The 23,420-nt window shown below is 33.6% G+C and overlaps 4 protein-coding genes across 4 annotated transcripts; 1 reads left to right on the forward strand and 3 right to left on the reverse strand.

Moving 5' to 3' along the window:
- Positions 1–1,701: 1,701 nt before the first annotated feature.
- On the forward strand, positions 1,702–8,537 carry LOC115875718. Its single transcript, XM_030891232.1, has 4 exons — positions 1,702–2,387; positions 2,480–2,531; positions 7,702–8,074; positions 8,139–8,537. Exons 1-4 carry the CDS (start codon positions 2,240–2,242, stop codon positions 8,535–8,537), a joined length of 972 nt encoding a protein of 323 aa, XP_030747092.1. The 5' UTR covers positions 1,702–2,239.
- A 4,278-nt stretch (positions 8,538–12,815) lies between these two features.
- On the reverse strand, positions 12,816–13,349 carry LOC115875719. Its single transcript, XM_030891233.1, has one exon. It carries the CDS (start codon positions 13,347–13,349, stop codon positions 12,816–12,818), a length of 534 nt encoding a protein of 177 aa, XP_030747093.1.
- A 37-nt stretch (positions 13,350–13,386) lies between these two features.
- Positions 13,387–13,911, reverse strand: LOC115875720. The gene has a single exon (XM_030891234.1). The coding sequence runs from the start codon at positions 13,909–13,911 to the stop codon at positions 13,387–13,389; it is 525 nt and encodes a 174-aa protein (XP_030747094.1).
- A 6,055-nt stretch (positions 13,912–19,966) lies between these two features.
- On the reverse strand, positions 19,967–21,028 carry LOC115875721 (craniofacial development protein 2-like). The gene has a single exon (XM_030891235.1). The coding sequence runs from the start codon at positions 21,026–21,028 to the stop codon at positions 19,967–19,969; it is 1,062 nt and encodes a 353-aa protein (XP_030747095.1).
- Positions 21,029–23,420: the final 2,392 nt, after the last annotated feature.

A 23,420-nucleotide genomic window follows, 5' to 3' on the forward strand; every position in this document is an offset into this window, starting at 1 on the left:
TCCCGGAAAATGTCAAGAAAAATTTTAAATTTTCAACATTTTTTTTTCGCAAAAAAAACCTCATAGGCGTGTTTCTAGGGTTGAACTATACTACCAGTTAAAATATTTGCACTTATTTCTGGGACACCCTGTATATTAAAAATATATTCAAATGTTTACAACGAATAATAAACTTAAAAACTAAAATTAGCAGCAGCTGTTCCTTACAGATAAAAAAAATAGATTTTGTTAGAGGGTTTTGAACAGGATATAGCTGAGTATGTTATTTCAGGCCCCGCTCATCTTTGTTACGAAAACATATAGATTTTGTTGAAGTATATATTTTGAAATAACCAATTCTGTTAGAAAATAAAACTTACTTATTTAGTTACTAACTAAACTACTTACTTATTAATATAATGATATATAGCTAGTAATAACAACAATAATAATAACAATAAAACAACACTAATAATACTAAAGCTATTATTATGTTTAAATTAAACTTACAAACATCAGTAAAATTTAACATAAAATAGGTAATTTTTTAACCAAAAGTTAGTAACGCAAAAACTCCTTGAATACATCCAGGCTATCTTTGCCTATTGTTGTTACAATTTAAAACATGGTCTTTTAATAACTCAGTAATTAAACCTACTATCCCTCCCTTGTTCTATCCCCAATATGATAGAACAAACTTTGTTCAAAATGCTTTGAGCAAATTTTATCATTTATAGTGGGCTCCCAATCTGCAATGTGCATGTTTTTAATCCAAACAGCACGCCTTTTACATTCTTGGGAAATCTAAAAAAGGTATTATTAGAACCTAAATGTAAGCATAGAATAATAGAGAGTGCTATGCTTACATATCAGAAGCAAAGTTCTCTACTCTTTGTCAGATGTAGTGTTGGGAATAATCGAATTATTTTCACCATCGAATAATTAGTAATAATTCATATTTCACAATCGAATTAATAATTCTAATTATTTAGTAGAATTATAGGTGATGGTACCTTTTAGGTATATAGCCAATCTTGAAGTTATTGATGTAAATTTGATATTAATATATTCTACAATTAATGTTTTAACGCTCTAAGTACGGATCGTCGGCTAAATGTTTGGGATCACTTCAACAAAATTATTTATTTTTTGACCAAATTTGAGGTTAGAAGTTAGAATATTGAATTATATATGAAGAATATTGAACTATAATATGAAAATTAGTAATATAGCTTTCTCTAGTAAGTTTAATAAGAGTGACAAAGAAGAAAGAAAACAGAGAATTAGTTTATTTGTCTTTTGCTCGCGTCTGCGCATATCGCTGGCGGTAACAATGAAATATTGAAAATCGGGATTTTGTTTTATTTATACTTTCTTATTAATTTTGAAAAATAGCGGTAGCGATATTAAGTTGATAAGAATAGATAGGTATTAGGTATATTTTGTTCTGTGTTAAAGGTTGAGAAGAGATCACAATGCTAAAAGCGTTCGCCGTAACCGAGACCGAGTTTTGATTGCTTTGGCGTTCCTCTTCTTCTGTATAGAAAATTTTAAAATTTTGATGTACCTAATGATGTACATACCAAATAACAAATAATATTGTAATATTCGGCATTTCGGCAATAAGAGTCAGGTTCGGTAATCACAGCCAGATGTCGACGAATTTTTTGTCACGTGATCACAGATTGGATGTACTTGATCACAGACAGGAGTAACCTGAAATTACCGAACGGTTTCGAATGTTCGGGTCGCGGGAAAAGTGACAAGTTTGAATTGCCAATTGAAATCTTTCAATGTTCAAAGACAAAAGGACTAGTAATTTATTTTTTGAGTTTTGTAGGTGGTTTTGCATTAAGCAACAATAATAAGTTAGTTTATACATAATAATGAGTGTTCCTGTTGCCATATTGGCCTTCATCGAAGGGGGCTATGAAATGTTTGATGATGAAGAGTAAGAAACCAGTGTTTTGGAAAAAGTAGCGGGTTTCGCTGAAGTAACTGTACCCCAATTTGCCAATCACCAGTTTAGACATCACTTTAGAATGTCTCCAACAACTTTCGAAGATTTACTGGTGAAATTACATGCAGTTGGTGAAAATAGGTTGGCCACTGTTGGACATCCAGATGGACAAGCAAGCCATGATAGCTATATGGTTTTTAGCTAGTATGGAAAGTTTTCGGTAAAAATCACAAAACTTAACCAAATTAATTGTTCCTTGATTATGATTTTTATTTTAGTTCAGTTGCTGATCGATTTGGAATGTCTAAGTCAACATGCTGGGATGTTTTATATCGAACATGCAGAATTCTTTTGAAAATGAATTCTGTATTTAAAATAATTTCTTGGCCAATACGAGACAGGGCTCATGCTATAATGGAAGCTTTTCAAGAAATTAATGGATTCGAAGGTAAGTTTATGTTGTTGAGTACAATAACTTTTTTTTAAACATTAATTTCAAAAATATTTCTCTTATATAATTTTTGACATCTTGCTTTTTAGGAGTAATTGGCTGCATAGACGGTAGCCATATTAGAATCCTACCACCAAGAGACCATAGTTACATGTGGCCATTTCCGCCACACATGCAACCGCACAGAAGATCTTCCCATGAGACCTGCTGATCATGCTTTTATTGATAAGTTTTCCTTTTAAGTTAATGTTCATTATAAATTCATTCTTTTGTCTGATTTCGTACGTACAACATGCACGCTGTATCTTTTTAAATAAATAATTGTATTTTAAAAGACTTTCCTTCCGTCGAACAACATAATTGGCGCAGTCGGTAGGATACGTGCGACGACAATTCTGTGTTTTTCGAGCATCTTTTCGGGCCAGTTGTGTCGTTTCGTGGTTTCAACCGTTAAGCGCGTATCGAAGAAGAACCTCGACGGCAGCAAAGTGCAGCACCCACAACGAGTCGCAAAAGGATCGAGAAAGGAGAAGAAAACACGACAGCATCAAAACTGTAAGTGCTTTTTCCTTTTTGCCTCTCCGAACCCTCTGGTTAAGGTTTTTCGGTAGGGATAGTTAGGGCCAGTGCATAGCGCACACAATTTCGCAGCTCATTGGGAGCAGTAATTTTAAGAAAAACGAAAAAAGAAAAAAATAATTTATCGATTTTAAAAAATAAATCAATAATCAATATAATTGAAAAAATAATTTATCGATTTTAAAAAATAAATTATTATTCAATATAATAAATTTTTATAATCAATACATAAATAATTACTTTATCTTTAGTTTTAAAATTAAGTTTATTTAAAAATACATGACCGAATTAGAGAAAATTATAGGAAAATTAGATAGTTTATCATTTTCTGTACAACAATCAAACAAAATCGCTTCTTCTTCTATACCATCTAAAAAAAATGACTGAATCAAAGCTTAACTGGGAATTATTTAAATCCAAAATGGATAATATTAAACCGTATGATGGAGACAGTAATACTCTCAATAAATTTATCAACAGATGTGAAAGTATTTTTAATAGTTACAAAAATTTAAACGATGCCGAACTTAATCAACATATTCTTGAATCAATTCAAGAAAAATTGATTGACAAGGCAGAGATTATGGTCGGTAATCGAGCCGAATTAACCGATTGGAATATTCTTAAGACAGCTGTGATTCAATCATTCTCAGATCGAAGAGATCTGGACTGTTTAATACAAGAGTTAACCCGAACTCACCCTGATAAGCACGAAAATATAATAGCTTTTGGCAATAGGTTACAACTTTTACGAAGTAATGTGGTACAACGTATCAGTAACGATACAACTTTAATACGCCAAGAAAAACTTTGCCATATTTCTTATATTGACAAAACCGCGTTAAATACGTTTATCGCAGGTTGTAGTGGTACCTTAAAGAATAACATATACATTAAAAAACCAACACGTTTAGAAGACGCGATAGCTTATGTGAGAATTTGAAAATTTTGAAAGGTTATATGGAAAATGTAATAGTGATTTTAATAAATCCCAAAAGCCAACTTTTAATAACCCACCTAATTCTTTTAATAACAATCAACAAAATCAATTTAATTCTAGAAATAACCATTCAAATAATTTCAATAATTTTAAGCCACCCAGTAATTTTGCTACTCATAACCCTTACAATAATAACTATCATAACAATTTTGGTAATCAACAACCCTTCCAATCAAAATTTGAGTGGCCATCACAACCGATAAATATTCAAACACAAAATGTACCACCTAGACGATTTCCTACAAATCGCGAAGTATTTTGATCGCCACAGGATGTATTTAAACCACGACCTATACCACCGAGTCAACTACCAAAACCCGAGCCGATGTCGACTACGTCGCATATTCCTAGTATGAATAGTAGAAAAAGTTTCTCACAGAATATCTCTAACGGACAACTATTTAACAGGAATCCCAATTCTAACTACCAAGAATTATACTCCAATGAATGTGAACAGGAAACGCCATACGATAACTACAATAGTAATGTATATTACGACGAAAATACCCAAAATTATACATGCGATAATTCAATTTATGATCAATATTATCGACAATCAATAAATAATAAAAATATCGAACAGGATGAAAGTTTCCTAGACACCAGCTTCAACGATCAATTGACTTGATCGAAATCAATAATATAGCTACTAACAATTCTTTACCATATATTGAAACAATAAACCCCTCTTTAAAATTACTAATCGATACAGGCAGCATTAAATCAATTATTAAACCTTCAATAATAGAACAATATTCCAAACTTTATCTATCAAAGATCTAATATAATTAAAACTGCCATAGGTAGTAAACTAACTAAATAGGTACTGTAGACCTATTCTTTTAGATTTTGGCATTAAAAATAACATCTTCTCTTTGATTTTTATGACTTTTTCGATGGAGTCATAGGTCTTACTGATCTTATTCAGATGAATTTTAATATTAATTTAGTACAACAATAGTTGATAGGAAATAACATCGAAATTCCTTTTAAATATCGACAACCTGAAGATGTAAATTTCTCTGGTTTTGTTAACCCCAATGAAAAAATAATTAAAAACATGCCTGTTAATGTTTATGAACTTCAAATTTTATCTAAACCAGGAATAATTAACGATTTAAATGCTCTAGAAACTACATCCTTAAAGTATCCTCATCCTCTGTAAAGTTAACAACACAGGAGATACTAACGATACTATAAAAGAGTTTCGTGAAACTATAGACGAACTCCCGCCACTGGACAATGAGACAGTACCCGAAGTTTTAAGGCTAGACGTCCTCAAAGGACAGACAATTAAAGTAATCTCGAATATACGAAAACGCCCCCCTGATAGAATAAGACCCCCCGATAAAAAGGGACTTCCCGATAGAATAAAAATCCCGATAATATGGGAACCCCTATCGTAATCTCTGCCGACTCTACTGATTTCACACTTCACACGTCACTAGAAGACCCTATATTTAAGTTACCTATTATTGAAAAATCTTTAAATACCTACTTATAAAAATCAAATTATTCTAACAGTAGGACATCAAGAACCAACAAATTGTAGATATAATAAAATTCACGAAATCAATAAAAATAAAAAGGAATCAATAGTAAATAAATTTAATGATGATCGACAAGACCCACGAAAATTCCTTAACACAGAAAGCGCTTACATAAAGACAAAAAATCGTTCTAAAGACTTGCCGAAATTTAAGAAAACTACCATTATAAAAGAGTCAGATATTAAACTAGAGACAAATAAGGGTACATATCATAAGAGTTGCACTAGGAAACCAAAGACTAAACGTAATCTCTCATTTCAGGGAAATGATGAAGATAACACTAGTGTTGACAACCCTGCTTCTCATGAAATGTAGTGCCGATGATATCCAAATAACCCCTTTAAATAATTTTATTTTACCCTTAAACTTAGGCAATTTCAAACTAGTATATACTAAGCATACGTTTATACACTATTTAGATTTAAGCACTATAATTAATGAATTTAGAAATATAGAAGATCAATTTTTATTATTAAAACAATTATACGCGATAAAAATGGTACGAATCCGATATCCTATCAAGGACTTTCACAAAATATACTTTCTAGAACAAAAATTTTAACAGAAACCACCTTAAATAAAATTAAAAATTTATATCCTCATATACGTAATAAACGAGGACTAGTAACTGTTGTAGGTATAGTTAATAAATGGCTATTCGGAACATTAGACGCAGACGATGGAAATAGATACGATTCAATAATTAATCAATTAAATAACGATCAAAAGAAACTAATCAATGAAGTCAATTTACAAATCTCTCTTTCAAAAGGGTTGATTGATAACTATAACAAAACAATAACTACTCTCAGCAAAAACCAAGAAAATCTTCAAAATGGTTAAAACTCTTCCAATACTCTGTAAACAAAGAAATCGGTAATCTTCAAGAATATATTAGTGTACAAGGAATACTTTCTCAAATTAATTTAGACTGTCAGAACATCATTACATTTCTAGATAATATAGAAGATGCGATTATGTTTGCTAAATTAAATACACTACATAATTCTATACTTCTTAGCTCAGAGCTCCAAAAAATGATAAACTATTTAGGTACTCTATACGATAAAAATCAAATACCTATATTAAAAACATTTTATCTATCTATCAGTTCTTAGGAACACAAATAACTTTTTCGAATACGAAACTAATTTTCGCTATTCATATTCCGATCGTAAAACCTGATACCTTTACCTTTTATCATTTATTTCCTATAACACAAAACCACCAAGTTATTATCCCCAAATACCCTTATATGGCGCGAGCAGACTACAAAGTACAGTTTCAAGAAACCATCTGTCCATTCTTAGAAGAAACTTTCTATTGCCACGTAAAATTTCACCCTGATGACCAGTGCACGCTACAGCTGATCGAAAACCAATCTACCGATGACTGTAAAATAATCGACATCCACGTTCAAGAGCCTATCATCGAACAAATAACGCCAAGAGAATACTTATACTACCTTCAAGACCACAAAGAATATTTTCAAAATGTAAAACCGATCGATATTTGGAAATTCAAGAGCCCAGCCTAATCAAAATTTCTAAGGGCTGTGAGGTCCACATAAATTATCAAATATATTCCAATGATGTCTCAATACAAGACAGCAAGTCTTTAATACTACCACCAATCAGTTTTGATCAAGTAAAAAGAAGTAAATCCTTCGAGGCCTTCAACATCACGAAATTAAATTTTGACAAAATGTTCGAGCTAAGGCAAATGGTTAACCAACTGCATCCGTTAACCCCATCGACGAGAAGTTTCATAGACAATTCCACTGACATCATATTCATGGTTTTGTTCATCCTGATCACTCTGAGCCTACTCTTCATCACAAGGAAGAAGTTACTCTACCCTATGCTGAGCTACATAAGGAAGAAGATATGCCCATCCAAAGAAGAGATACCCGAAGACCCACCACGAAAAGAAAACTCCGTTATCTTTTCGTCTTAAGGAGGGAGGAGTTACATGTGGCCATTTCCGCCACACCTGCAACCGCACAGAAGATCTTCCCATGAGACCTGCTGATCATGCTTTTATTGATAAGTTTTCCTTTTAAGTTAATGTTCATTATAAATTCATTCTTTTGTCTGATTTCGTACGTACAACATTCACGCTGTATATTTTTAAATAAATAATTGTTTTTAAAAAGACTTTCCTTCCGTCGAACAACATAATTCCATCCTAATTCCTATTGCAACAGGAAAATTTTTCATTCGGTTTCGTTGCAAGGGTTATGTGATAACAAAAAATTATTTACCCACGTATATGCTGGAGAACCTAGTTCCATCCACGACAGCCGTCTGTTTGAGAAATCAGACCCCTTTGAAGGAATTCAAACAGGACAATTTGCATTTCCTCATGATAGTCATATGCTTGGTGACTTAGCCTATAACTTGTCAGACTACATGATGGTTAGTTTTAAAAGTAACATAAACTTGTCAAACAGGCAAGAAAATTTTAATATAAAATTATCACAAATTAGGGTCCACATCGAAAATGCTTTTGCTCTGCTAAAGGGCCGTTTCCGGCGATTGAAATTTATGGAAACTGTTTGACAGCTATAAATCATTAAGGGATAAAAGTTTAAATGACCATATATTTGAGTGTATTCAGGGAAAATTGATAGGAAAAGCCGAAATTATGGTGGGAAATCGGGCAGAATTGACATATTGGATCTCTTTTAAAACAGCTCTAATTCAGAGTTTTGCCGATCGACGAGATTTAGATTGTCTCGTGCAAGAATTAACTAGGACACATCCATATAAAAATGAATCACTTTTAAATTTTGGTAGCCGTTTACAATTATTAAGAAGTAATGTAGTTCAGCGCATAAGCAACGATACTACAATTACAAATGAACAGAAGCTCTGTCACATAACCTATTTAGATAAAACCGCCCTTAATACATTTATTGCGGGATGTTCAGATCTTTTACGAAATAACATGCATCTGAGAAAGCCTAAAACGCTAGAAGATGCCCTAGCATATGTTAATGAATTCGAAAATTTTTAACATCTATACGGTAATACTAATTTTCCACCACCACAAAAAATAAATGCATCATTTAAATCACAACCTCCCCCGCAGGTCAATACATTTCAACAAAATCAGAGAAATTTTACTAACAATCCGAATAATTTTTCACAGTTTAATCCACAAAATAATCCAAATAATTATAATTTTGGTAATAATCCAAGGAAAAATCATAATAATAAGTTTGGTAACAATTTTGAAAATAATTTTGGTAATAATTCACAACAAAAATATGTATGGCCTTCTCAACCTATAAATATACAAACAAAGCCAGTGCCACCACAAAGGTTTCCGACAAATCGAGAGGTATTCGGGCCTCCACAAAATGTTTTTAAGCCTAAACCGATACCTGCAAATCAACTTCCTAAACCGGAACCGATGTCTACCACATCGCGAATTCCAAGTTTAAATTCTAATAGGGGTAATTAGAACGGAACACCTTAATCAAAAAGAAAAATCGGAAATAATAAAACTTTGCAAAGAATTCGCTGACATTTTTCATAAAACTGGAGATAAACTAACTTTTACGTCAAACATAAAATAAATACCACGGACGAAAAACCTGTCCACGCCAAAACGTATAGATATCCATACATACACACCCAAGAAATTCAACGGCAAATCAGCGAGATGTTAGAGAAAGGAATTATAAGACCTTCGTCGAGCCCTTGGTCGTCGCCGATCTGGATATAGCCGAAGAAGATCCTCAGGCACACAAAAATGCAGAGTCGTAATAGACTATCGGAAGGTCAGTGAAAAGACCATCGAGGATAGGTACCCTATTCCCAACATCAACGACATTCTCGACAAGCTAGGCAGGTGTAATTACTTCACAACGCTTGACCTCGCTAATGGTTTCCATAAAGTGGAAATGGAAGAAAATTCAATCGAAAAGACGGCATTCTCAGTAGATCGAGGACAATACGAGTTTTTACGAATGCCATTTGGGCTCAAGAATGCACCCTCCACGTTCCAACGTGTGATGGATGAAGTTCTAAAAGACATCCAGAACAAGGTGTGCATGGTCTACATGGACGACATAATAATATTTAGTACGGGATTGACAGACCATATTCAAAATTTGAAACTGGTTTTTAAGAAATTAAGAGAAGCGCATCTGAAGATCCAGCTAGATAAATCGGAATTTCTCCACACTGAAGTCGAATTTTTAGGGCACGTCATTACACCAGATGGAATCAAGCCCAACAAGAAGATTGAAGCAGTCCAGAAATTCCCGATACCAAGAACTCAACGTGAAATAAAGTCGTTCCTAGGACTATTAGGATATTATAGGAAATTTATAAAGAATTTCGCGAAGATCACTAAACGGATGACACAATGTCTGAAAAAGAACGAAAAAGTACAACATACCAAAGAATATGTAGATTGTTTTCAATTGTGTAAAAATATATTAACATCTGAACCTGTACTAATTTACCCAGACTTTCGAACAATTCGAACTTACAACCGATGCTTCGAACAATGCAATAGGAGGTATTTTATCGCAGGATAATCACCCTATCTGCTATGCCTCTAGAACTTTAAACCCTGCAGAGATCAACTACTCCACTATTGAGAAAGAACTTTTGGCAATAGTTTGGTGTTGTAAATATTTTAGACCATATTTATTTTGGTATAAGTTTGTCATAAGAACCGATCATAAACCGCTACAGTGGTTGTTCTCACTAAAAGAGCCAAATTCACGACTGGTCCGATGGGGATTGAAGCTTGAAGAATTCGATTATACTATCGAATATAAAAAAAGGGAAAACAATCAAGCAGCCGACACCCTTTCACGGAATCCAGTTTGTGATATGAATGCACTTGAAACTATGTCTGTAACAAACAACTCAGGAGACATTGAAAATGATATTAACGATTTTTTACAAGACTTAGACTTAAACGAGAAGAACTTACTCTTTAAGGCTATTGATTCAGACCAACCAAAAATCAAAATTGTTTCAGATATCCAAATTAGGTCCCCATATCGTCAAATTAACGTAGAGAAAACATCAACAAATCTCGAAACTGTACATACTTCAGCCGAAAATCCAGTGATGGGCATACCGATATCAGAAAAACGAATAAACACATTTAAAAACCAATTGATAATAACTACCGGAGCTATTGAAAACATTAAATGTAATTTCACTAAACCTTTCGACTACACTCGTATATATGTCACAATATCAAACAGAAACGCTACTCCAAATGTAGTCAAATTATTAAAAGAATTTGTAGACCCAAAACAACATTACGCGATATTTTTCCGTGACCCAGAATTTGCAAAACATCTTGCAGTAACGATTCAAAATTTATTCAAAAATTAGTCTTATCGGTTAACTCAGTGTTCTAAATTTTTGGAAGATATTGAGACAAAAGAGGAACAAGTAGAAAAATTAAAATTATACCATGCAACAAAAATATGTCATCGCGGTATAACCGAAATGAAACAATCTTTATCTTTAAAATTTTATTGGCAAGAAATGGGAGATGATATCGAAAATTATATTAATAACTGTGAGATTTGTCAGAAAACAAATACGACAGACACCCTCCAGTAATTAAATTTAATTTTACACCAACTAGTTCAAAACTATTCGAACATATTCATATAGATACATTTAAGATCTCAAATGAAATTTATCTAACGATTATCGACACTTTTTCGAGATATGCACAAGCCTACTTGTTGCCACATCTCTCCGGAACCGCTGTAATAGAAAATCTCTTTAATTTTATTAGTCATCACGGGTTACCTCTAAAAATTACTACCGATAACGGCACTGAATTTAAGAATAAAGATCTTGAAAACTTTTGCAAACTCTACAAAATCGAATTACATTATACCACCGTGAAGAATTCGAACTCAAATTCCCCGCTCGAAAGATTTCATTCGACAATTATCGAACATTATCGATGTTTAAAAGAACAAAATAATAATTTTACATCAGAACAACTTATGAAAACAGCACTAGGCTATAATAATTCAATACATTCCGTAACAGAGTTTACCCCGCTTGAAGTAATTAAAAGACACATAAACAACTTAAATCCGTTTGATTTAAACGATCATACCATCATTTCAAATTATATACAAAATCATAAAGAAAGTATCGATCAACTCTAGAAACAAATAGCTATAACTAATAGGGAAAAGAAAGAAAAAATCATAGAAGAGATCAATCAGAACAGGTCTGACCCAACTGATTTCCTTAAGACAGATACGGCTTATATTAAAACCAAATCTAGAAATAAAGACTTACCCAAATATAAAAAAGCAAACGTCATCAATGAAACTGATATTAAAATTCAGACAGATAAAGGAACTTATCATAAACAAAGCGCACGTAAACCAAAATGTAACAAAAAATCTTCGTTACAGGGTGACAATTAGCAGTCGACATTGAGAAAGTGCGAACATTGTCAGACAAATTAGAAAATATGTTAATAGGACCATTCCACCATAACGAATAATTCTAGAGTTTTTCAGATGAAATTCCTCTTGATAAACAATCAGCAGGATTTTCTTCTGATTTTATGTAAAACCATTCAATTTGATCAGAAAGATTTTGAATTTTTGTAACTCTATTTGCCACAAAAGTCTTCTATCTACTGGGACATCCTTTGATCCAACTTAGGGTAATTAAAGAATCAGTCCAATAAAAAGTTTTTTCAATTTTAAATCTGCTTAGAGACTCTTTGGCCTTTCTAACTAATTTTGTTACGAGTTCTGCAGCACAAAGTTCTAAACGAGGCAAACTAATTTTTTTAATAGGAGCAATTCGCGATTTGGAAACCAGCAAAGTAGAAGAAACATATTCGCCGTTGGCGAAACAAACAAGATACACACATCCGCCATAAGCTTTCTATGATGCATCAGCAAACGCATGAAGATGTGTTACTTGGAAATTATCCAATAACACAAATCTAAAAATGGAGAATTTAGAACTTGAATATTATTACAAAATTCCATCCAATATTCTAATAAATATGAAGGAATAGATTCATCCCAATCTAATTGTTCTTGCCAAAGTTGTTGTAAAATAATTTTACCATTGACAACGACTGGACCTAAAAGTCCTAATGGATCAAATATTTGGCTGATATAATCAATACCAGTATGAGAAAACACTGGCTGGAAAGAAGATACACGACATTCAGGTAAATCACCCATAATATAATTAAATGTAACAGGATTGTTACATTTAACAATCATATAATTCTTCTTAACAATCATATCATTACATTTAACAATCATATCATTCTCAATAAAATCATTCTTTTAGTAATAGAACCTTCATATTTAAATTTCTTAATTGAATAATGGATTGTATCGCTAAATGAATTCCAAAATATTCCTAAGGTCTTATTCTGCTCATCTTTACCTAACTGCAATATATTTGATGATAATGTACTATCAACTTGAAAACTTTTCAACAATTCTGATTTATTACATAGCCATTTTCTCAACTGAAATCCACCGGAAGATAAAATAAATGATACTTCCTTCTGGAGTTTCAGCAATTCAGAAATGGAAAAAGCACCAGCTAATAAATCGTCTAAATAAAAGCAATTTAAAATAGCATGACATGCTTCTGGATAAATAGGTTGAAATTCTAAAGCTAATTGTTTTAAGCATCTGACTGCCAGAAAAGACGATGAAGCACAGCCATAAGTAACAGTATTTAATTCAAAGCATTCAACCATTGCTTTGGGATCATCTAAATCTTTCCATAAAATTCTCTGAAAACATCTTTGCTCAGGATCTATCAAAACTTGGCGATACATTTTCGAAATATCTGCATTCATAACATACGGATACATTCTAAAATTTAAAAGAATCGTTCTGTATTGTAGGACCAGCAAACTGCACATCATTTAATGACAAATTAGTGTCAGTTCTAACTGAAGCATCAAAAACAACTCTCAACCTTGTTGTTAAACTAGATTCCTTAATTACTGCATGATGGGGAAGATAATAGCATTGTCTAAAATCAGTATTATCCATAGAAAAACCTTTAACTTTAGTCATGTAACCCAATTTTTGATATTCACTAAGAAATGAAACATACCCACCTTTCAAATCTTTGTCTTTATTGAGACGCTTCTGAAGAAAACATAAACGTTTATAAGCCATATTTCGAGACAAACCCAAATCATTTAAATTTTCTTTAAAAGGAAACTTTACTATAAATCGACCATCAGAAGCACGTTTATAATTTTCAGCAAAGTGATTTTCACAAAATTCTTCTGACTTCGAATATATTTTATTACACGTAGAACCTTCTTCGATTTCCCAAAATTTAGCAAGAGTTTCATTAATAGACAACTCTAATGAATGACACGACATAACCGTATTATTATCAAAATAACAAGAACTAATATACCCACCAACAATCCAACCAAACCTAGTCTTTTGAATAACGGGTGTAGAGGGATATTTTATCTGTTTCATAAGCAGACACCGATAAAATGTATCAACGCCTAACAGCATATCAATTGGACCTGAAATATTAAAAGATTCATCTGCTAATTTTATATTTTTGGGAATAGTTATTTTATGAGAATCAAATGACATTACAGGTAAATTATGAGTTATGATAATGTAGCAGCATTTGGACTATTCATAATATGTCCAGAAGTAACCATCGGTAAAGAATTTTTGGCTGTAGAAATTTCACACTCATCTTCAGTTCTACTATTAGTAGTAGTACTACTACTAGGAGTATTAAGTAAATTATTTTGATTAGGTTGTTCTACAGAATTAACATGCAATAAAGAATTATGTTTTTTACCACAATGTCGACAAGAAAAGGAACTGGGACAATTTTCTGTATGATTATTACTAAAACAATTTTTGCAAATATTTAGTCTTATAACAGCCTTCATTCTATTAGAAATGTCCAATTTTTTAAAAGCAAAACATTTGTATATCGAATGATTTTTATTACAGTAATAACAAGAAAGTTTATTTTTAGATACAGATGCATGAGCTCTTATTCTATTATCTGATTTATTGACTATTTTATTTTCCTTTATAGAATTATCTAATTTCTCTAATAATTCACATTTTAGTTTTAGAAACAAATTTACATCAGAGAAAGTCGGTAAATTGCCAGTTATAGGATGTGACTCCCATTCTCTTCGAGTAATCCCATCAAATTTATTAACAAGCATATAAACAATTAAAGTATCCCAATTTTCTGTCGCTTGGCCCAAACTTTTTAAAGACCTTAAATTTTTGTTAAATAAATCGTATAAATTTCTTAAATTGGCATGAGATTCTTTAATTAAATTCGGACAATCAAACAATGCTTTGATGTAATTATATATAATCAATCGTTTATTTTCAAATCTTTCTATAAGCAAATTCCAAGCAATCAAATAATTATCATTAGTAACTGGTAAATTTGCTATAACTTGTAATGGCTCATCTTGTAAAAAAGATTTTAAATAATAAAACTTCTCAACATTACTTAACTGAGAATTATCATGCACAATTGCTTGAAATGCATCACGAAATTCTAACCACTTTTCAAATGAACCTTTAAAAGATGAAATTTTTATTTCTGGTAACTTTAATCTGGATTGTCTAGGAGACTGAACAAACGCAGGCGGAGAAAACCTTTCACTATTAGAATCATTACTAATATCGTTTGAATTAACATTCCGGGAAAGCAATAATTTTAACTGACTTATAATTTGAAAATATTCGTTTTCAAATTCGACATACTCTTTATTTTCTATATCTAAAATATTTTTTATACTTTCCTGATCAGAAGTTGATTCGTCCTGATACTGCAATGCTTCAATTTCTCTTTGATATTCATCAAATTGACACAAAAGAGGTTCTGCCTTATAAAAACTACTTTGCAACTGATTTAGCACCAAATCCGTGAGGTTTTCGGAATCAACTGATGCTAAATAGCTCTTGAGACGGGTTAATTGCCCTCTAATAAAACCGCGCTGGCGTTTTAATTTACAAATTTCTGACATTTTCTCCTAAAAACTGAAAGAAAACACTAGACAAACCCAAAAAATCTCACAAAGCAATAGTACAAATATATATCCCCTATCTCCTTAACGGAACGAACTCACTTGACTAAATATTCAGCCTTCAACAACCACCAAAACCATATTATCAACAATCCATCGTTGCATTAAAGACTTCAAACAGCAACGTAGATGTACAACTTCTAAATACGGCAGGTCGGCAATAGAACGTTTTTCTTCGACAATGAAAACTTCCAAGAAAAACTGGTATCACATCTAATTCGGCGCGAATGGACCAAATGTAATCTATCTAAGTGGACTGTATAATACAAATTTGATTTGAGTCCGTTTGTTAATGGAATATTATATTTATACTATTTTTACAAATCAAAATAATATTTTGACAGATCAAAAACTAAAAACTATTTTTTTTTTAAATAAACATTTTTAGATGACAACGGTGATTTTTAACATCTTGATATAAATTATAAAAATTCTTATCATCTAACATAAACACTTTGCACAATTCCATATTACCAAGTTCAGCGCTATAGAAAATGATAAGGTACTTAAAAACGATCTATGACGTAAAACAAATTCCAAAATTTAATAATATTATATCCCATTATCAAATTTTTGGGACACAAGTTACCTTTTCTGATTCGAAAGTAATATTTGAAATACACGTACCAATAGTCGAAACTAAAACCTTAAGTTTTTACCATTTATACCCTATAATTCAAAATCACCAAGCTTTTATTCCCAAATATCCTTATTTGGCTCAAGAAGATTCAACCACTCAATTCGAAGAAGACGTTTGTCCATCCCTAGAAGACACATTCTACTGCACAGAAAATTTCCACCCACCAGATGAATGTACTCTTCAAATGATATCCAATCAATCATCCGAAAACTGCGACCTAGTCAACATAAAGAACAGATAAGTTTTAATTATTCCAATGAAGAAAGAAAAAATATTTTCCCGATGCAAGATAGATCAATTTCTCGAAATTAATAAACCTACTTTATTGCAAATTTCCAAAATTGTTAAGTAGAAATCAATAATAAAAAATATTTTAATAATCGACAAATCCGTAAAGGAAAACCTTTAATACTACCAGCCTTAAATTTCGAACAAATAACACAGAATAAATTACTTGAATCTATCAATATTAGCAAATAAAATTTTGAAAATATTTACGAAATAAGAAGTATGGCCAGTCAATTGCAGCCGATATTGCCAATACAACACGAATTAATCAATAATTCCTCATTGATTTTAATGTCTGTTTTTATTTTATTAGGAGTTTTTATAGAAGTTTAAGAAACCGCCAACCCCCAAAGAAGAATCAATCAATGACTCTTGCCAAAAAGATATTGGAAATATCTTTTTATCTTAAGGAGGGAGGAGTTATGACAGTCGAAATACACAGATAGACTTCTCACGGACGACACCGGCAGGATGCACCTGCACTTTTGCCTGGGAACCTGCAATGCAGCAGTTTGCCATAAGAAGAGGTTTCTTCATAAATCAATGTAGATTTTAGTTTTAGTCTAGCTATTGTACCTGTAACATTCGATTGCTGTTCCGTAAAATAAATTAAGTTTATTCCAAAATTTGTGTTTTTTTAAAATACTGTTACGTTTTTCGTCGGTTCCGTGTGGACAGAAAGTCACAATTTATTTAAACACTATTTATTTAACACTAATTAACAAAAACAATAACGATAAAAGACTTAAAGAACTATTTACAAACGATTTATAACTAAGAATTTATTTTGAATTTAACGCGTCAACTGTGCTTGTCTATTTATAACTGCCCTCTCTAGGCCATAGCCGCCGGCTTTTATACCGACAGCTAAAGGTCTCTAGAATAGTCCAGAGATCGTTAGGTGCATAGAGAAGGTTTCGATTGTTCTCGTATGTACTACTCCATTCCGATTAGGTCGAGTCCACACCGGTCCGCAACAATACATTTTTCTGAGACTGAAACGTAACTCTCATCACACCGATTATATTTCTTGCAGGTGAAATGTATCCTGGTTTATATAATAATTTAAAATGCTTTTGATTAAAAGTAATCTGTGATTTTTTAGGAAAGAATTATCGTGGGGTTTTACAAATTCAAACAGAGAATGATTCATTAACCAGTACAAAACTTTAAAGCAGATATAGTCTTTATAAATTTTAGTTGCTTGTAATTGTTCCCTTCGAATGATTTTTTCAGTTTGTAAACACACCTTAATAACATCATCATGGGGATAGCTGAGACCTTGAGCTGAGAGCACCTCTATTTTTGATATCCAAAAAGGAGTTTGAAAATTTTCTTTTGAACCGAAAAGGGTACCAAGGCAATGTTCACATCTAATTTTATTTTTTAATTTAAACACAACGTCGTCGTCTAAGTCCGTACGTCGCGTACGACGTGTAGTGGCTCTGGTTCTGGCTCTAAGGACCTGATGGCCGCACGCACCGCCCGTCTCCAATTTTCTCTGTTTTCAGTTCTTCGAACGGCACCCTCCAGGTTGGTATTCATAAGTTTTTCAACCATGTCCACCCACCTGGTTGGCGATCTTCCTCGGCAGCGGGATCCTGCAGGTCTTCCCTGCACTACGAGTCTCTCCATATGCCCGCTCCTGTTGACGTGACCGAAAAAGGAAAGGATGCGTTTATAGACAGTGCTGGAAAGTCTTTGTGATAATTGGATAGCATTAAGGACCGATACATTGGTGCGATGTGCTGTCCATGGTATTCGCAACATCCTCCTCCAGCACCAAATCTCGAAGGCGTCAATGCGTCGTCTGTCGGCTGCCAACAGTGTCCATGTCTCAGAAGCATAAAACATAACCGGAAAGACAAGACTATTTACAAGATTGATTTTTGTCGATTGTGTTATGTGACTATTCGACCAAACTTTCGTGAGCTGCGTCATAGCGTTACGGCCCAGTTGAATTCTGCGGCGTATTTCCATTTCGCAACTACCGGTATTATATATAAGTGCACCTAAATAAATAAATTGTTGCAAAACTTCGCAGCGATCTATGTTTGTGATGTCTGGGCAGTTGTTGTTTTCGCGATCTACGATCATCACCTTAGTCTTTCTGTAATTGATGCAAAGCCCGAACTCTCTACTGGTAGTTTCCAATCTTGTTAGAATTGTCCTCAGTTCCAGCTGGTTGGCGGTTACCAATACCGTGTCATCAGCAAAACGTAGGTTTAATATCTTGTAGCCATTCAATGATACACCCCTTGTCCATTTTTCTAGCACAATCCTCATAATGTATTCGCTGTAAATGTTAAACAGCATCGGGGACAACACGCACCCCTGACGTACTCCTTTTCTTATTTAACAGATATCGGAAATACTTCCATCCAACTTCACGACTGCTTGGTTGCTATCGTATAGACCTTTTATTATCTCTACAAGATGTTGTGGTACTCCCATTTCAGACATTATACTCCATAATTGTCCCCAACATACGTTATCGAAGGCCGTTTCGTAATCCACAAAGCATAAATACATAGGCGTGTAGTATTCTCGAGATTTTTCTATTAGCTGGCGAAGGTTTAGTATTTGCTCTCGAGTTCCTCTCTCCTTCACAAAGCCGGCTTGTTCGGGTGCAAGTTGCCAAGTTATGTAGTTCGATAGCCTTTGCTTGAGTATGTATAGCATAATTTTGCTGCCATGGGAGAGTAGTGCAATCAGTCTGTAATTATTGCAATCTTTGTGGTGCCTTTTTGTGTAGCGGGATGATTACGGAAGTGTACCAGTCACTTGGCCAATGTCCTGTGTGCCAAATAGTTTGACAAAGTTCGTGAAGTAATCTTATACCAGTGGGACCCATACTGGTTATATATTCTGCTGTTATTTTCTCGATACCTGGAGATTTTCGTAGGCCGAGATTTCGAATAGCTGCTTCTACTTCAGAAAGTAGGATGTCTGGTTCTGGTTCTTCTGTAATCGTGTTTTGGACGGCTGGTATATAGGTCGCGTCAGTATATAACTCTTCGCAGTATTTCCTCCATCTCTCGATTACTTTTTCAATTTCTGTCAAAAGCTGGGTGTCAGCATCGTGAATTGCCCATGTTCTTGGAGCAAACTTACGCGTAATTTGCTTTATTTTGGAGAACAAATCTCTTGTCTCTAAGGTGTTTGCATGTGTTTGTATTTCGGAACAAATGTTGTTATAAAAATTATTTTTATCTCTGCGACATTCTCTTTGAATAGATCTAGAAAGGAGGTTAAATGATTCAGAGTCCTCATAATTCTTTAGACCTTTTGTTTTCAGTCTGCGTCTTTCTTCGATAAGTAGTAAGGTACCTTCTGAGATCCAATGTTGTTTGTTGCGTGTTGCCTTTGGTTGGGTTTCGTTTATGATATCTAACGTTATGTTTTTAAAATTGTCCCACATTTATGTAGAGGTTTGTATGCTGCTAGTAACCGATTGTTGATTATTTAGTTCATTTTCTAGCCTTTCACGAAAAGCCTCGTTGTTTATCAGTGGTGGCACGACACGGGTTACTTTCCTATTGGGTACTTTTAGTTTCAATCGAAATGTTGATTGCAGAAGTTGATGATCGGATCCACAATCAGCTTCGGGTAGTGTTTTGGTTGACAGAATTGAACTCCTCCAACGGTTTTTAATAAGAATGTAATCAATTTGATTTCTGTGTATACCATTTGGAGATGTCCATGTATAGAGGCGGCGTTGTTGAAAAAGAGAGTTACAGATAGATAAATTATTATCCAGGCAGAACTGTATTAACCTTTCTCCTCTTTCATTACGTATTCCCAACCCGTACTTGCCAACCGTGCTGCGTATATGATTGTCCTGTATTGTTTCGCCGATTTTTGAATTAAAATCTCCCATAATTATTGTAACTTCTTTAGATGAAAAACGAGAAAAAACTGTTTCTAATGAGGTATAAAACCCTTCTATCTCACCATCATCTGCATCTGTAGTTGGAGCATGTATTTGTATAAGATTCAGATTGCACGGTTTGCAGCTTAAACGCATTGTTATAATTCGTGAGCTTACTGCCTCGTAGCCGACTACATATTTGTTTATTTTGTCTGACACAGCAAAAGCAACACCATTGCTGCTCCCGTCTTCTTGTCCTGAGTAGTATATAGTGTAATTCTCACTTTTATAATGACCGTTGCCTTTCCAATGTGTTTCGGACAACCCGCAAATATTAACAGTGCACCTAGAAATTTCGTTTAGGATGATTTTCAACTTGCCTACTTGTTTTGCACCTCGGATGTTCCATGTGGCAATCTGCATTTGATTTCTAGCTGGCATCACTTCTCTTCCTCGAACATGACCATGACTTCTGGTAGTACATTTCACACGCGATGCCCAGAGATCCACATCTACGTGCCCTGTCGCCAATTTCACACTGCTCGCCCTAGACGCGAGACAGCGCCGGTCGTCATCCGGGTCGCATGACAACCTCTCATTCCTATTTGCCATTTCCATTGCTCTCTTGGGAAACATAATCAGGTGGTTTCCCGTTGCCTTCCTGATTCCAATGCCGTTGACCAGACGTTTTGGTTCATCCGCCTTCGAGAACAATTTCTCATCCCCAGGACAATAGAGTGCCCTAACTTAATCCGAAGATCAAGGTATTTGCTTATACCGGCGCATTTTCGGTTGTGTTCATGGGAATCTAATCAGGTTCCCATTACTTTCCTGATCTTATGCCGTTGGTCAGTGTTCAACTCGTCCGCCTTTTTAGTCTGAGACTAATGGACAAAAGGGTGCGCGTTGCCTCTTCCACTCTCGCCACTATTCTGAAGGTCTCCTTCTCCGCCGGGTCGACTGTTGAGGACTTCACCCGTAACCCTAGGTAGGGGACCCTAACAGGGTGCTGTCAGCCGGGTCAGCTGAGCCCTGGTTTTTTAACGAGGTTGTTACTCCTCCCCCTCACCATTTTACAACCTGGCTTGGGACAGGCTTCGGTGGGCTTTTAAACACAACATATCCCGCTATATACCGGGATATACTACCACTTCTTTGGAAAATTCTGATAAATATTCTATGTATAAAGCATAGTCATGATGGTCAAGGTTAAAATATGTTATCTCTTCATATAGATCTGTTTCTCCATATATTATGTTTTCTTCGTTTATAATATCTTCCGGATTTTCTGGTGTATTATTGACGTTTAATATACTTATCTGTTCGAGTGGTATACAGTTGCCAATACCACCTTCCCGAATCTCATAATGTATTACTAATTTCTTATAAGCTGACATAAACTGCCTGCAAGTGGGATTGTTGTTATATCCTCCTTGAGATCTCACAGAGCCAAAAAAAAGCTCTAAGTGGTCCTGACTGCATTTGTATACGGGTACAAATTTTAGTAGACCCCCTTTGATAAAGTCATCGTATATCCCCATTAATGATTCCAAATATAGTAATAAGCCTTAAAAACCCAATTTTTCTTTGTGAGTTACGGATGCATATACCATCCTCATTCTTCAACAATTTTAATTTTTTTTCACAAAAAGCCCGTTTGAAACCGCATTCATTTAATTTGCGTGAGTTTAATACTCGTATATCAAATGCATCATTCATTATACTAATAAATTTTGCAGTAGCTTCACAATTTTGAAATTCTTCAAGTTGTAGTTGATTTTTACAAAAGAGAAGAGCTTCTGAGCAGATCAGTAGCTCAGTAGCTGAGTAGCTAATTTTACTTTCATTTTTTGCTTGAAAAAGTATATATTTTGATTTCTTAATTTATTACATAAATGAAGACCTTCATTTTCTTGTAGTAAATTAAGTTATTTTTACAAAATTAAAATCGATTGAATTTATTTAAATCCCTCAATAATGTTTTCTTCTCCCCAAGTATTTCTTACCAATTTTATCATGTGCGAGGGATCTAGAAAGATATAAATATTTCGACCATCAATTTCAAATTTTGTTTTAAAATTATCAGGTTTTAAACGACAACCTTGGTAAAATTGGTAGGACAGCCATCAAATGTGACGGTAGATACTATTATGCCGTAGTCTTTTAACTTCAGTAAACATTGAGTCACTAGCAATGATTTTTGTTCGCTATTTATGCCATTTCTAAAACATAGCCAACAGGTAACTTCCAAACATCGTTGACCTCAACCACTTTGAATACTAAAGCCTCTTTAGCGATATTCATATACTCATGGTCTAATCCACTTCTCAAAATCAACATAACCATGATAATTTTTTCCTTCATATTATATATGTTGACGAATAGCCATTTCATCAAATACGAGTGAACATATGCTCAGATTTAAGTTTTAACACATCAAATGCTTATGATGTACATCCTGGTTTGGCATTAATTGAGGCATACAACTTTGACAAAGTTTTAGAGTGTGGTAACTATTCATAAATTTTTTCCTAACAAAATTGTAGCCTTTTGGAGAAAAAAAATGCAAAGTTACAGCAAAGGAACGTTCGGATTGCGAATATGTTCTATTTACTGTTTTTTTAGTGGATTTTTGAAACAATCTTTTAATAAGGTCATTGTTGTTGCCAAACTTTTGTAGAATTGTTTCACTATAATTTTTAGATAATAGATTTATCTTTTTTAAGTTCTGTAACTATTGCACGTAAGGTAGCAAACTTTTTCTTTTGAGTTGAATTTTTTCTTTGAAGAGATTTTATTTTCTTAGATTTAATGTTGTCTATTTTATACATTTCGTTCAGCTTTCTTTTCAAAAAAACTTTTCGAGGTGTATCATCAGTGTTTAATGGAAAAGAAGTGGTGGGGGTTGAGGCTCGACTTGAAACGCCATTTTGGCCAGTTTTATTTTCAAAATTACAAGACTCAGAACCTTTGTTTTGTCTTGCTTTAGTACTTATAGTGCTTG

Source organism: Sitophilus oryzae, unplaced genomic scaffold (assembly GCF_002938485.1).
Source record: "Sitophilus oryzae breed Bouriz unplaced genomic scaffold, Soryzae_2.0 scaffold_1394_pilon_pilon, whole genome shotgun sequence".
NCBI lineage: Eukaryota > Metazoa > Arthropoda > Insecta > Coleoptera > Curculionidae > Sitophilus > Sitophilus oryzae.